This window comes from Helicoverpa armigera, chromosome 28 (assembly GCF_030705265.1).
Source record: "Helicoverpa armigera isolate CAAS_96S chromosome 28, ASM3070526v1, whole genome shotgun sequence".
NCBI lineage: Eukaryota > Metazoa > Arthropoda > Insecta > Lepidoptera > Noctuidae > Helicoverpa > Helicoverpa armigera.
The window spans coordinates 6568924-6586306 of NC_087147.1; the positions used below are offsets into that span (position 1 = coordinate 6568924).

Sequence of the window (17383 nt, forward strand, 5' to 3'; positions counted from 1 at the left end):
CCATGCAATTCCTTTAGAACGTCGTGATATTCGACTGCTTTGTAAACAGTGATCTGTTCATGGTAAAATATCCTATAACTTTTTAATTACTAACGGAACATCATTGATACTTGGCAACATGTTGGAGACACTTACAAGGTTTGTGTAAACGTGAAAATCTAGACCCCAAACTGCATACTTTAAGAACTAAGACCTAATAAGTGTATTTTACGTTTATATTTTTATCTTTTAAACCCTACGACTTTTTCTGAATCTGTTTTTTAAACAAATATAAACAAATTCAAAACAACGTATGTAAAAATCTACAGCTCTCTATGTAAGCGCTTTATATGAAAACTAGCTAATGGCCAAACGTTCGCGTAGCGGAAACTTGAATTTCTCCGAAGTTTATGCATGCACTGATTTCATTCATGCATAATCAATTATACACAAATACACACAAATTTTCGGACACATCTCTTTTCTTCTAAAGTCTATGGATTAAAAAAAGTTCCGCCAGGACAACGTTCGCCAACGTTCGCCCAGCGGAATTTGTTTTTGGTGAATTTCTCCACAATGGCTGCATACACAAATTTTTATTTACCATACACAATCATAGGACGTTTTACACTAATTATCTGCATATTTAAAATCTTTAAATTCAACAACATTCCGCTGCGCGAACGCACACAATAATATTATTGTACAGGGGTAGTTTCTATTTCATAACGATTTACATTGAGTTACACAATACTAAATGCTAGGATATAGGCTATAACAGTAGACTTTCTGTCTTTTTATTAAAAAAAAACATTAAAAATAAATCTTAACAATTACTAAGTTAATTGAATTTTAAGCTGAACTTAATTTTTTTACTATGTTTCGCGAAAAGTCCTACCAAGATGGTTCAGTGCCTACTCGAACGGAATATAAATTATGTAAGTAGGTACCTAAGTATATCTACTATATATACAAACTTAAACTACTTATCTTTATACAAAACTAAAAATAAAATACTAGGTAGGCATATACTAAAACATATATTATATAAACATTAAAAAAAACATATATAAAAGAACATCGATTAGGCGTCGAAGTATTCCTCCGCATATCTACCTACTTAAGAGCGTGTACGTCAATCGCGCGCCATTTGGCCTAAAATGGTACTTTTCAAACCACTGTTTCTCAGTAACTACTTATCCTATAACTATGTTATTTTTTAATAACGCAAGGTAATTTCACTGTCTATATAGTTAATTGAACATAAATTTCAATTTGTGTAGTTTAAATACTTAAAACCCCTATAACGTAACATATGTTTTATAAAATTCCCGTTCAGCGTCTATTTCGAAGCTTAAATTCATGTGAAAACAGTGGCAAATCTAATCATATTTATTTTTTTACTCATAGACGAAATCCCCATGCCTATAGTTAGTTGAAAACATTTTTTGATTTAGGTCTCTATCTTTCATAAAAAAATATTTTAACAATGTGAAAAATTGTGAATTTCAAATGCTTTTTTTACCTATCTATCTTACTTAATTTAATATAACAATTATTTACTATAGTAATATAACTCTTTCTTTAAAACATAAACTTTATATTATAATTTAATCTCTCGTTTTATTTTTTATAAATTATTTAAAACTACTATAAAACGCTGCACGCGAGTCAACTCAAACCAGACCGCCGCAAGGCTTCACAGAGAGAGGACGTGTCGCTCCGTCACATCGCGTAGGGTGAATAACCTCTGCCGTGGATACCGAGAATAGAGTACATTTCAAGCGCGACCAACAAATCTTGATACATTACTATTTTATTTAAAGCTCAATTTTGAAGCATATTTTTTTTTTATCGATTGAGTTGAAATTTTGTTTGAATGTTCAGTTTTAATGACAATGTATGATTCTATATCCAATATGGCGGTATACCCAAGATGGAGAAAAAAATGTTTTTAATGCATTCCTACGATATGGGTATCAAATGAAAGGGCTTGCTATGAATAACTCGAAAAAAAATGTGTCGCGAGTCTAAATCCAATATGGCGGACTCCTTAGGCTAGAAATCACTTATTGCAGATGTCTGTTAAAAATCGAGCTATATTTTTTTTTTTTTTCATTTTGGATGTACCCAAATTTTGACTTTTGATCTCGAATAACTTTTGAAGCATATAGGATAGATAACTTAAAACTTTATTTGCAATGGTAAACCCAAGCTCTTCACCAATATTTGGCATTCCGGCAATTGTTGTTATTTGACCACAATTTTTCGGTCTGGATGGACTGGACCATTCATATAAACAATAAATTTTTCAAATCGGTCCAGGCGTCTTTGAGAAATCGAGAACAATCAAATTGAGAACAATCACAAAACAATCTAATTGAAACCTCCTCCTTTCTTTTTTTGAAATCGGTTAAAATACAGAAACTCTTAACATTGTCATTAATCATCAGTTGAAAATTGTATGTAATATACAGAAAGTCCTCAAAACCAAGGTTTTCATAGGTGCCCGATTTTTTTGCAAAAGGGTGTAAGTATTAACGACTTATTTTCATGCTTTTATATTTTAGTCATCCATAGACTTACACTTTTTTCCCGCTATTAACTATTTACTAAATAATATATTTTTTGTTCTACCAATTTCACTCGAAAGGATCAAAATGGTTTGTGTGACTATACGTGAAGTATGATAGGCACGCACACAGCCGCGACGCTAGTCTGCGCGGTTTTTTGCGTTGAATTACCTAAAGTTGACATCGCGCGCCGAGCGTACACGCTCTTAAGATTTAACAGTACCAAAAACTAAATCTTATAAACACTATAATATTACATATTTTTAAGTAAAATATTTAAAAATATGTATATTTTGATTTGCATGATTGGCATCTACAACTTTGTTGACCAGAACCGTTCATAGGATTGTAGGTACACATTTGTCCGTCGGTATTTCTAGCTTGTGGGCCCAATTGTTGAAATGGAGTTCCATTGTTTGGCAGATTTGCGCCACGATTTTCAAATCTACCTAAATTTTCACGTCTGCCAAATTCAATATTCGATCCATGATTCGATCTTTCTACTGAAGCATTTGCCTGAGGATCTTGAAAATGGTTCTGGGAAACTGATTTTTGTTGAACAATAGAATTGTTGTTCAGAAAAGAAGTTTGATGATTCCCTGTGTTCCAATTTTGGGCTCCGTTATTTTGATAGTGCATTTGAGCTTTTCGTCTTTGTTGCATGTTAGGGACAGATCTCTGATTACTTCCATTCATAGGGCTAGAATTCTGAATAGGCATTTGGGTTTCAAAGCCCTGAATCGGAACACCCGAGTAAGTAAAATTGATAATGCTTCCTGAATTCATTTGAGGATCAGGCATCCGATTACCAGCAGTTACAGGGTTTCTACAATGTTGATCTATTTGAAGATTAGGCCTATTATTATTGTTGTTCATGTACATAGGCTGTCGAGTAATTTGAGGACCCGTTTGAGGATCAGTCATGTGATTATTGGCATTCTTACGGTTACAAATATTCATTTGCGGAATAGGTCTTTCATTACTGCCATTCAGAGGCTGTCGAGTATTTTCAAGAAACTGAGACACCGCTTGAGGATCAAATGGTTGGTTATGCATATTCACAAATTGGCCCCTATTTTGCGCAATTATTTGAGGATTTGGCCGTTGATTAGAGGCATTCATCTGGTAATTGGGCTGTTGAGCTCTCAGCGCACTAACTTCAGCTTGTAATTGTTGAATAACATTGTTAAGCTCATCCAAACGGTTTCCAGTATTTATTGAAATGTTAAGATCATCATTTCTATTGATTGATTGTTGACCATTTTGATGACCTCTTGCTTGAGCAAATCTTTGATTACTTCCATTCATAGGATTTTGGGTATTTGGAGGACCAGGGTGAAAGTTAGGTCTCTGATGAGTACCATTTACAGGCTGTTGAGTACTTTGTGGATTCCTTTGAGGAACAATATCTACAGGATTTCGTATATTTTGATGTTTAAGTCCTTGAGAAGCTTCATTCGTATTTACAGGGCGTCTAGCAATATTAGGACCTATTTGACCATCAGGCCTATGATAACCGCCATTAGTGGCCATGTATAGAACTTCCTGTGGATTCATTCGAGAATAATTTCTTTGATTATTGCCATTCATAATGTGTTGATCAATTTGATCAGCAGGCCTTTGATTGCTGGCATGCATACCCACAGGTGGAGTATTTTGAGGGTTGGATCGTTGATGTCCATAATTCATCGTGGATTGCGTATTCGGTAAATTCATTTGTGGATCAGGCCTAATATTGTTGCGATTCAAGGGCGGATGTTCGGAGTGTTGGATGTTCTGAGAAACAATTTCAGGATCAGGTTCTTGATATTGTCCCCGTGAATGGGAATTTTGATGACGAACTTCTTGCATCCTTTGAGTTGTATTCTCAACGCACTCCTGCTTTATAGGATTGAGACTGCTGCGTCTTGGTTCCAGAATATTCTGACCTGGACATGCAGGCTGCACGAAAAGTACCCCTGAACTTGGATCTTCTAATAAATAGCCTTTGACAAGCAGTGTTAAATTATTGTCGTTAGGAGGTTCAGACAGGAGCTTGGCTGCCTTTGAGCTGTCTTGTTTGAATGGAGGAGGCTTTAATGCATCTTGGCTATTCTTTCGCTGTTCAGTAATTTTGTCAATACTTTCTGCAGTACTAACATTCGAATTTGGTTCTAGGTGCTGTTGTCTTTCTGGGTGCGATAATAGTTCTACTGTAAGCGGGACTTCGACGCGCTTCTGTGGATGATTTCCTACACTCGAAGAATTCGTTCTATCATTCGCCATACTTGTTGTGTTATTTGGTCTCTGTGGAGTTGCCGACCGTTGAGCATTCTCAACTGCGGTAGCGCTGTTTATTTGATTAATTTCCCCTTGTTCAACTTTTCTTTTATTGTCTGTTGAATTTGGGTCTTGCGATGGCCTTCTAGGCAGCTGATTTTCTACACGAGTTATATTCTCAGAAAAAGTTGTTGTGTTTTGAGGTATTCCAGTATTGGGACAACTTGGAGCAGGTGATTCTGCGATAAAAAGAGCATCGGACGGCGAAAATGGTTGCGGAAAGTCAACAAAACCTGAATCGCGCCTTCCAAGGCTTGGCATAGACAATCGACGAGATATATCTGTTTCTGGAGAAGCTGGATCGTCTGGGAGACTATTGAGAGGTGCCTTTTGACATCCTGCAGGAACTACTGGTATTTGTGAACAACTTAGTGGCACATCCTTCCGTAGTAAGCTTTGATCTCTCTGTGTTTGTGGAGATTTTAATTCTTGTTGCGCTGTATTGGCTGCTGGCTGTGCAGTAGATGATGATTTTGGTGAGATAAATTGAGGTTGTGGAATATCTCTGACACCTGAATCAGGCATGGACGATTGACGAGAATTATGTGTTTTTGGAAATGGCGAATTACTTGGTAGACTCCTAGGAGGCGAGTTTCCAGTACGAGTTACTAGCTCTTGTGAATTACTTTGCGGAACATTCTTACGTAGTAAACTTCGTTCTGTTTGATTTGGTTGAGATTGTAATTTTTGCTGTACGTTATTGATAGGTTGCTGTGCAGTATTTGGTGCAATATTTTGAGGTGGTGGAATGTCTCTGAAATCTGAATCAGGACTTCCAAGGTCTGGCATGGATAACTGACAAGAAGTATGTATTTCTGGAGATGCCTGGTTTGGTAGACTCCGAGGAGGTGCGTTTTGATTATTCCCCATTCCAGTTAATCCTGGTGGAGTGACTTTCATTTGAGCACTGTTTTGAGAAACATTTTTGCGTACATTTCTTTCTGTTTGGATTGGTTGAGCTAGTAATTCTTGTCGCCCTTTGCTGACGGGTATCTGTGCGGTTGATGATGGTTTTGGGGTGATATTTCGAATACGAAGATCAGAAGGTTTAGAAGGTCTTCTGTTCTCAATTGGTGCTCTGAGTGGCAGCTGCAAATGGGTTTGAGTTTTAGGCGGTGTAGCTTTAAATAACTCTTTCTGTCGGTTGTTTAAGTTAATCAACGTTTGTGACGCGGATACATTGGTTGGATTTGGTTGAGGTATAGGAGTCTCCCATGACTCATTGCGATGACCAAGTGTGGCAGTTTGGCCTCTATTTTCAAGCAAATATTCATCGGGAACCACTGATATGCGTGGTTTTGTTGAATTCGGTGCTTGACGGTCAACTTTATCAGTACTTAAAGGAGCTTGACTATTAATTGTACTGTTAGCATCCATGGGTGCTGTAACTGTATTATTATCAGACGCTTCCTCACGATTAGCTTCATGTCCACTTATGTATGATTGTAATTCATTTATGAACGAACCGATATATGATTCCAAGTCTTTTTCTCCAACATTAGTACATGTTTCTAAAGTTTTATCGAAGACGTTAGAATCATCGTGTACTGATGCGGTATTGTCTAATTTAGCTTCCTTTGCATTGTTATTTTGATCTGGTGTTGGTGAAATTGTTCGTTTAAGGTTTATCTTACTTTCAGGGTTGGTAATGTCTGGACAGGGATTGTCCAGAGAGGTTTCCTCAGGCTGCTCCTCTTTCCTGATGGGACTTAGTGAAGCATTGCTGAAAAGCTCCCACGTAGATGATGTCGTCGGTGGTGGGGAAGCAGGCTCTAGGATAAAAAGCTTTTGTTAATATCTTTTAGAAAAGGAAACGGAAAGCTATGTCTTATACTTTAATAGCTTTGGAACGCGATCCTGAGGGAACTGCTTCGCGCACCCGCATAAAAGCATTCTGAATGTTATTCTAATAGATAGGTACATAAGCTACCGCCAACTACTTATTATAAAATCTATATACCTACAGAAGTTTTCGCGTAGAAAAATAATAAACGCATATAGGTATAATCAAAAAACTACATGATATCTTATATCAGAAGAATTTAAGAAAACCCGTTTATATTAGTATGCTTTATGTTATAATACACAAAACAATACTATTTAATGTAGGTACTACTTTATTATTTTATTATTATTTTGTATAATTTATTAGTAAATTTTTTGCTAATAATAACATTCTCAGGACTAGATAGAAAACTGTATGTTTGTATTTATTTTTATTTTCTTTTAAAAAGAGTGTCCATGGAGTTTCTTGCCGGTTCTTCTCCATGAGACCAACTCTTTGGAACCGTGCACCTAACTTTGACGTTTCGAAAGAGCTTTCATAGGCCTATTTGAAATAAAAAAAAATTGAGTTTGAGTTTTGAGTTTACTTAGGTACATACTAGTATATGATATACCTATGATGTACACTTCTAGTTCATTGGCTTTTAAGACATCTTAAAGTAGTTTCGCATCAAATATAATACATCCCTAGACTGTAGGTACAAAATAAAGATTTTATTGTACATTTGCTGAAAGCTTTTATTGAAAAAACAAGGTAACCTTGCGAAGTAAACTAAAATGATAGCCTTGGAAAAATGCCAATGTGAACTGAATTTAGGTACTAAAAATACTTCTTTTAACACTAAACTTATAAATGATGGGTGGAAAGAGATGTTATCAAATTATTGCACATCATCTGCAGATTTTAAATAAAAAAATATTTTGTTTGGTGTTGGTTCAAATCAAATCAAATCAAAACGTTTATTCGCGTTCGTGACGCACAAACAAAAACGAATATATATAAAAGCTCACAAAAATAAAACAAGACAAAACATTAATGAAAACGAAAAAAAAGAAGAAAATGGTAAAAGGAAAATATGCGTCACAATCACGCGAAATGGGCCTCGCTCAGCATATGCAGCGACCCTATGCGAGACAGGTTTTGGGTTTTTGTTTTGCTTTCGCTAAACAGTCAGTCGACGGTGACTTGATAGTGTTTTTAGGGTTCCGTATCCAAAGTGTAAAACGGGACCCTATTGTTTTCGCTCCTCTGTCCGTCCGTCCGTCTGTCACCAGGCTGTATCTCATGAACGGTGATAGTACTCTTAAAAACGGTTTTTTTTAAATAAATAAAAAATACTTTGGTTTTGGGACAGATGGGACATTGGAAAATTATTATAGTGTAAGTGTTTTCCTTTTTACTATATAAGTAAAAGAAGTAGTTCCTTCAGTATGCTAGTGAAATTGCGGAATGAAATCTAGTGATATATGTACATTATTTACCTTCTTTCTTAATGTTCAGAAGTCTGTCTATAACATCGAATGGATTATTATCTGGAACTTCAGACTTGATTGTAGTTGTGAGATCTGCGAAGATATAATTAAATATAATGTTATGTAACACCTCTTATGGAATAAAATTATTGAGTAAATGTTTAATAAGCAACGACATAGGCCAAAGTTCAACGACAACAAAAATTTAAAACGTTATCCTTAAAACAACTGTTTATTTTGAAAACTGAACGAGAAAACTCATAGTAGGTAAACAGCTTTTAAGAAAAAAATAGTCTAGGAAAGGAAAAGTTTTGGTATAAATAGAGGAAGAGAAAGACTGCGTCCTATAGTGGGATTGTAAAAGCTTACGATAAACTAGCTTCCACTAGTTACACCCGTGTCCTATAGAAACTACTTCGCGCACCTGGATAAAATAAGACAGTGCACAGTACCTAAGTGGTTCCTGAGTTTAGCATCATCATCATCATCATCTCAGCCATAGGACGTCCACTGCTGAACATAGGTTAGATCTCCGCAGATACCTGTTGGAGGCGACCTGCATCCAGCGTCTTCCGGCGACCTTTATAAGGTCGTCTGTCCACCTTGTTGGTGGATGTCCTACGCTGCGCTTGCTAGTCCGTGGTCTCCACTCGAGCACTAAAGTGCTGGAGTTTAGCATATTCAAACATTAAATCTGTAACACTCATCATCCTCCGAGCCTTTTTTCCCAATCATGTTGGGTTCGGCTTCCAGTCTAACCGGATTCAGCTGAGTACCAGTGCTTTACAAGGAGCGACTGCCTATCTGACCTCCTCAACCCAGTTACCCGGGCAACCCGATACCCGTTGGTTAGACTGGTGTCAGACTTACTGGCTTCTGACTACCCGTAACGACTGCCAAGGATGTTCACTGACAGCCGGGACCTACAACTTTGTAACACTAAAGCATAGATATTCCTTTGTTTTCATACTTATACATTATCATAGCGACAATAATTTGGGACTGGCCTCATTAACGATAAAACTAAGTACCTACTCGTACTTATAAAATGTGTGTTTGATAAAAAACTTTAAGTATCAATAGACATTTGTTTTGATTTGAACCAAACCACAGATAAAACTCTGAACTCGAGTTATCTAACATCTATAAAAAAATCCTTTTTTCAAAAAAGCTTACCTACTTTAAAAAACTATATCATCATTATAATCATCTCAGCGATAGGACGTCCACTGCTGAACATAGGCCTCCCCCTCAGATCTCCACAGATACCGGTTGGAGGCGACCTGCATCCAGCGTCGACGGCGACCATTAAATATAAGGTCGTCAAAAACTACATGATTTTAATTGATTTCTTTATTATTCTGAATAAAGGACACCTACGTTTTACCCTGGCTAATAAATACATTTTCAATTTATCACTCTGTTCTATATTCATACTTCAATAAGTGTCTCCATTGTTTTGTCTAATTTAGTGCGTAGCAGTTAATAATATATTGATGAGTCATCCCACGATCATGTCGAATCATGTCACTAGCCGTACGCTACAGGAAGTTAGGCCTACCGACTTATCAGTAGCAATGAACAGAATTAACAAGTAATAGGAGCAATATTTGTTACAGGAAAAATAACATTAGAAAAGTTAAGTATTTTTTTCAATATTGACAAGACACTCTTTTATACAATATCATAGGGTCCGAATGCCACACCCTATTTAAAGATCTGTCTAGGCGGCTGGTTGACGCTTCTCGTGGCCAAAAGGCTGGCTATTACCTCGGACAAAGGATCAGCATGGCCATCCAACGAGGTAATGCTGCCAGCCTCTTGGGTACGCTCCCAGTCGACAGCGATGGGGACGAATATTTTTATGCTTTTTAGTCTTAGTTTCGTTTTTACTAGAGTAGTTTTTTTTATATTTAGTGTAAATATGTAAATACATTTACGTTTTTAGGCAAGTACCAATGCAACTTTTCTAAGTTTGTATGTACTTTCGAAGTATATCTTAGACACCATTGACTGTGTTTCGGATGGCACGTTAAACTGTAGGTTCCGGCTGTCATTGAACATCCTTGGCAGTCGTTACGTGTAGTCAGAAGCCAGTAAGTCAGACACCAGTCTAACTAAAGGGTATTGGGTTGCCCGGGTAACTAACTGGTTGAGGTGGTCAGATAGGCAGTTGCTCCTTGTAAAGCACTAGTACTCAGTTGAATCCGGTTAGACTGGAAGCCGACCCCAACATGGTCGGAAAAAGGCTCGGAGGATGATTTAAATATATTTATTTAATTAAAGAAACTTATACAATAGCGTAAATTTTATCCAGGTACGGGATGTAGTTTCGTCGGGACGCGGGAGAAGCAGCTGTATATTAGTGAAACTCACGAAAGCCAGAAGAGTTGCTGCACTGGCAGTCGACTGCATCATCATACATGGTAGCTATCCAGTTGTCCGCATCATCGTAGTTATCTGTACGCAAAGAAAATGAAGAAACTTATGAAAAAGTGCAATAATTAAGTTGTCATTAACTAATAATAACACCAATTAAGTCGGCTACGGTGGTTGTTCTCGAAGGAGATCAGCCAGCAAAGGGTGGGCGTTTTGTGGACTGTCTTTTGTCAATCTGACGTTCGAAAAGGGCTGTTTTGGAGCTTGTTTGAATAAATGATTTTTGATTTAAGCTGCGCTGGATATGTTATAGTGGACGAACATTTGCGTAGACACAGATGCACTTATTCCCTCACTCTCGTAGCTCGATCAGACGGCAATCCGTTCATCCTCCATGTTTCGAAGGCCAGGTTTAAGTGTGTTCTTACTGTCATTTGTAATTAAGGCAGCCGTTACGGGTAGTAAGAAGTTAGAAAGTCTAACAACCCCTTACGAAGGGGTATTGGGTTGACCAGGTAACCGAGTTGATTAGTAATGAGGAGGTCAGATAGGCAGCCGCTCCATGCTTCATAAGAAACCAGTAATTCGTACTCAAGTTTATCCAGTTAGACTGGGTTCCGACCTTAAACAAGTTAGAAGAAAGAAGAAGTACCTATGTTTAATTTAACTTACTAGTAATATATGCAATAGTAGCTTGATAACATGGCCAATTCTTTTCACATGGTTCTGTATTCTCAATGCGGTTTCTGGTCAGAGCTGGGTTTTCATTTGGGTAGGATACCAAACTGGACTGCTCTTCTGGGCGTAACGTCACCCAGGATCTGGGCACGCACACGTATTTGTCCATGTTCGGATGTGGTAACTCCAAGAAGGAGACCACGAAATACTTCTTGTTACGATGGTCCATCTGGGGGAAAAAATTGGAAGAAATTAATCAAAATGGCCGCGGGTTACATGTAGGCTTACCTAAGTTTAGCACATGAATTCAACGCCTTTGAATAAAAATTTCATGTTCCAAGCGTAAGAGGCAATTTTGTGAACTCGGTCAAATTCTGTCAGGCAAACATCAGGCTATCCTCGTTTGGGGGCCAACCAAAGATATTAAGAGGAATAGCTGCTTTTCTTTAAATAGCCAACTATCGTCCTTTTTAAAGAAATATTTAACCTAGCTTTAAGCCCCGTGTAACATTATGGTATGCAAATAAATATAAATATGAATATGAAAGGTAAATCACACTCAGGACAAATCTTCAAATGACCCTGCTGGGGTGCAGAGGGAGTGTCAGACTCTTACAGCCCTACTACAAAAACTTAAACATCTGTTGAACATTTGCCTAAAAAAAGTGTCATTGCAAAACGGACCTTAGTTTAACGTCATAACGTGACATTTTCTTAGACAAGTGTTCAACAGATGTTTAATGGCAGATTTTTGTAGTAAGGCTGTTACAGTTTAGTCAGCAATTCTAGTTAAGATGTACTTAAATATACCTAATTTAATAAAAACACAAAAGCAACTTACATACTTAACCTTAAACTACATAGCAAAATTAGAAATGAATTGTTGCGGAAAAGGCTTATAATACTTACTGATAATGATATAATAATCTTATCATAGAAAGCTGAGTACCTCTTGTTCTCAAGTGATTTCTAAGAAAACCAAACATAAACATAATTTACCTATTCTCCCGTAGCGCAATACAATAACAAATTTCGAAATATTTGTTTGTTACGCTCTATAATGACTGAACCAATTTTGGTGATTTTTTGTACACTGTGATACTCTATTGATAGTTTTAGGCACGGCTTTTTGTATCAAGGCGTGTAAAGAAGTTCCCTCGGAACGTGGGTGAAAAGCAGAATACAATTTGAGGCGATTATCACACGGTACCGCGCACCGCCACGGAGGGCGGTGGTGCTCAAACAAAAGAGCACCGCTCGAACGCGCGGTCAGGCGGTGCGGATTTAATACAGATCAATGAGACATGAGGTCCGCTTCACCGCCTACCGCGGCGGTGCGCGATGCCGTGTGTTAATCGCCTTAATTACATCTTTTTCTAATGCTGCCTAAACCATTCAACACGGACAAAGTCGGGGACAAGAGCTAGTGAAATTCCGTGAAATCATTTTAATTTCAAGTGTCCAACCGTAACTAAGCCGATATAATATCTTTATAAGCGATAAATCAGTAGAGTTAAGTATCTGATGTCATTCTTGGAAAGGGAACACTTCAAAAGTGATGGTTATTTTGTTGTGAAATAACTATATTTAAAATACCTACATAAACATACACTTTTTTATTGGAAATCATCAAATGATCCCTTTCCGCTGCGGGTGCAGCGTGAGGGAGTGTCCGACTCTTACTGACTAAAACCCACCGTGTTCCTTCTTAAGATCTTTATGTACTAGGGCCGCGATAACTCTTTCGGACAATCCCGCAGCCCCGGCAGACTGTGGCCCTGGTGGGCCCCGCTGGGGACATATGCACTGCACTGTTAAATACACTGCAGTGCATTTAACATACACTAGTCTATTAGTTAATTCCAACTGGAGTTCCATTCAACTTGCAGACTCTATCAAACTCAATGGACTCAAACTCAAAAAGGTTTATTCAAATTGGACTGATAAATCAGCACTTTTCGAACGTTAAAAACAAAAGACAGCCCCCAAAACGCCCGCCCTTCACCACTTCCTATGTGGTTTTGCTGGGAAGAAAAACGTAACAAACTCCCTAGCAACATTAAATCTTAGATAACAAAATATAGACAGACAAAATTAGCGGTTTTAAAAACTGTTTGTTCCAGTTTTCGAATAAAATATAGCTATATTAGCTCGGGGATAATGCAGCTACGCTGCAGTGAAAGATGTTTTCAAAACAGTTCAGTAGTTTCGGTTCCTTTACGGTATTAACAAACAAAACATGTATATTTTTTTATAAAAATTGTGTAGATGGACAGTAAGCTTAGACTATATATAACATACTAAATGTTGTCTGTGGTTCCACGTGCATTCCGAGACAAATACTTAACGTACCCAGATAAAAACTAGCCAATGCCCTTTCCCAACTTTAGACTATCTTTGTACGAAATTTCATCTTACTCGGGAAAGTAGTTATGATGTAAAAGCGCGACAGACATAGTTGAATCATCTTCCAAAAAGCATAAATCATCATCCTCCGAGCCTTTTCCCAACTATGTTGGGGTCGGCTTCCAGTCTAATCGGATGCAGCTGAGTACCAGTGTTTTACAAGGAGCGACTGCCTATCTGACCAACTCAACCCAGTTACCCGGGCAACCCGATACCCCTTGGTTAAACTGGCGTCAGACTTATTGGCTTCTAACTACCCGTAACGACTGCCAAGGATGTTCAATGACAGCCGGGACCTACAGCCAAAAAGCATAAATATAAAGTTTTTTTTTCTTTTTGATAAGAACATCAAAAGCAGGTCAAAATTAAAATAAGATTATATCACATTATTATTCTACACAATAAATAAATAAATAGTAATAGAAACCAAACTGGGGCTGATTCATCAAAATGATCACTTATCTATTAAGACCATAAAATTAAATAAGAGAAGTCGTTAATTATCATTTCTTAGAAAAACTGCAAACACAACCAAAGTTAACATTCCATTCGTTAAATTAAAGTTGTACATAAATTAATTTGCCTCCCAAACAGCCTATATTTCCCAGAAAATTGATTATTCAAATATTTTAAAAGTCTATAAGTTAAAATGTCAATAATGTTATCTCCAATGTAATCTTGGTTATAGTTCGTAGAAACGGTTAATAAGCTTGCAAAACTAATAATAAATGCACGATGATAACATCATTTGAAATATCTTTAGGGAATGCCAAGGATATCGGCCTGAATCAAAGTTAAATTCAAAAGATTTTATTTTCAACTAGTTTCAGACATCTTTTTTCAGCACATGGGTAAAAATTACCTATATGCCTGCATAAAGGGGCTATCTAACACTGGAAGTTTTTTTCAAATTGGTCCAGTATTCTCTTAGGAGGATCTTAGGTCAGATAGGCAGACGCTTCATGTAAAACGCTGGTACACAGCTGCATCCGATTAGACTGGAAGCTGACCCTATCATAGTTGGGACGCTAGACAGATGATGATGATGATTAATGGTCCATTTTCTTAGTTGCGTTTGAAATAACTGTTCAACTGAAAATATAAGCAGGATAGTAGGTTCAAATGAAACTTTAAGTCGTTGTACCTACGTCATAAACAATATAGTTCGTAAGGATTTCGTCATCTTATCCTGATGTCATTTATAATATACTAGCTTCCGCTCGCGGCTTCACCCGCGTGGTGTGTTGATTAAAAGTAGCCTATGCTAGTAATCTGTGCCTATGTGTTAATCCAGAGTATCACCTATCTACATACCAGTTTTCAACGAAATCGGTCCAGCCGTTTTTGCGTGAAAAAATAACAAACATACATTCATACATTCTCACAAACTTTCACATTTATAATATTAAGTAGGAAGTAGGATCAGTAGGTTTAAAAAACTGCACTATTTAATTAATGTTATTATACATATTTAAACCTTTCTCATCAATCACTCTATCTATTAAAATAAGCCGCATCAAAATCCGTTGCGTAGTTTTAAAGATTTAAGCGTACATAGGGATATATAAAAAATACATAGGAAGAGGTGAAGGGTGGGCGTTTTGGCGACTGTCTAAGTGTAAGTGTGTAAATTCCTGGCAAAGAATCACGAAAAAGTGCTGTCTTGCAGCCAATTTTGAATAAATGATTTTTTATTTTGATTTTATAGGGGGCAGAGAAAGCGACTTTGTTTTATACTATGTAGTGATGTCGGCAAAGCTAATGATGCTGGGTGGTTGCTTGTCATTGTCATGGTAACGTGTAACAACGGCTATGGAGCTAGTCTAGGAAAGGAAACCTAGTTTGGGCGGTGTGATCTTCGGAGAGGTATATCGGGTGTGCCGTACCTAATCACATTAAATCCTATCACATATACTTTATGATATTCTATAGTAAATTGTAAAAACCGGCCAAGTGCGAGTCGGACTCGTGCACGAAGGGTTCCGTAAATTACAGTTAAATCAACCTATCTCAAAAACTATAAGAGATACTTTGATCAAACCAAAAATCGTTGAAAGAGTTAATTAGCATGCATCACCTCTATTTTTTTTAGAATTTTATACCCCGTAGTTATAAAAATAGAGGGGGGGGGACATACTTTTTACGACTTTGAGAGCTGATATCTCAAAAACCGTTCACTTTAAGAAAAATGTTTTTTAGAAAACTTTATATCATTTTAAAAGACCTTTCCATTGATACCCCACACGGGTATGTACATCGAAAAAAAAAATTTCATCCCTCAGTTACATGTATGGGGGGCCCCACCCCCAATTCTTTTTTTTACTATTTAGTGTCATATTTTTGTAGCGGTTCATACAACACATATTCCCATGGGCGTAGCCAGCTTTGGGCTCAGGGTGGGGCAGCAGTCAACCTATCCCCCGGGGGAAGGCGAGGGCCCTCCGATTTTTTGTATCTTGAGCCGTTAATCTCAAACTTGTTAAACCCTTAATTTGAGAGGTATATATTTTCAGGTACAGAAAATAAACAATCACACACAGGACAAAAGCCAAAAGTAAGGGCATATAATCTCTGAATACGCGAGCGAAGCGAGCGCGAAATTTTTATCGGACTTAAACCAAATATTACGTAAAATTTAGCCCAAACGTACGTATCTTTTTGTTTGTTGACAAATGCAAAAATAAGGGCATATAGTTTCTGAATACGCGAGCGAAGCGAGCGTGAAATTTTTATCGGACTTAAACCAAATATTACGTAAAATTTAGCCCAAACGTACTTAACTTTTTGTTTCTTGATAAATACAAAAATAATATGTCATGTGTGTTTCATGACAAAAGGTACCTGAAAGAGTGATTCATATCCCAGTGATTGAAAGATGCATATCTATCTTTTCTTTTCAATGACACATTTTGCCCATGTCTAATGCCTCGCCTCTCGCGGCTCTCGCTCGCTCGACCCGCATCCCGCTCAGGGGGGGGCAGCTGCCCCTCCCTGCCCGTACCTCGCTACGCCCATGCATATTCCCATCAAATTTCATCACTGTAGTACTTATAGTTTCCGAGTAAATCGGCTGTGACAGACGGACAGACGGACAGACGGACAGACGGACATGACGAAACTATAAGGGTTCCGTTTTTGCCATTTTGGCTACGGAACCCTAAAAAATAACCTAATCCATTCAGTGGTTTAGCCATAAGAGTCATTTTTCGTTTTCATAGTTTACAACATCATGTGTAAAGCAGAGATAAGGTTAGGCGTATCGAATGTTTTGATCAGTTGAAAGCTGTCAATTTTCAAGGGAGAATTTCAGTTGTTTGTAAAGACTGACTCTTATAAGGTGTTCTAATTCTCGCACATTTTTATTATTTTTACTTTGTTTGAAAAAATCATTTTTCGTATTTTATTTTTTTCTTTGTGCTAATCGACGTATATTAACCAGTATATTAGCGTGTTTAAAGTCGTGGTGGCTTAGTGTGCAAATAACCAACCTCTCGAGTATAAGGGCGCGGGTTCGATTCCAGGTCAGGCAAGTACCAATGCAACTTTCCTAAGTTTGTATGAACTTTCTAAGTATACGAGTATCTTAGACACCAATGACTGTGTTTCGAATGGCACGTTAAACTGTAGGTCCCGGCTGTCATTGAACATCCTTGGCAGTCGTTACGGGTAGTCAGAAGCCAGTAAGTCTGACGCCAGTCTAACCAAGGGGTATCGGGTTGCCCGGGTTACTGGGTTGAGGAGGTCAGAGAGGCAGTCGCTCCTTGTAAAGCACTGGTACTCTGCTACATCCG

General features: G+C 37.6%; 1 protein-coding gene across 2 annotated transcripts in view; it reads right to left on the reverse strand.

The window, feature by feature from the left end:
- Window positions 1-1636: 1636 nt before the first annotated feature.
- Window positions 1637-17383, reverse strand: part of LOC110371455 (homeobox protein 5) — a 58535-nt gene continuing 42788 nt past the window's right edge. For both annotated transcript variants that reach the window (XM_049851834.2, XM_049851833.2), the window contains exons 2-5: window positions 11181-11415; window positions 10506-10589; window positions 8139-8222; window positions 1637-6643 (exon numbers count right to left, since the gene is read on the reverse strand). In XM_049851834.2, the coding sequence (XP_049707791.2) occupies window positions 2829-6643; window positions 8139-8222; window positions 10506-10589; window positions 11181-11415 (4218 nt within the window). In that variant the 3' untranslated portion in view covers window positions 1637-2828. The remainder of the gene's footprint in view (window positions 6644-8138; window positions 8223-10505; window positions 10590-11180; window positions 11416-17383) is intronic.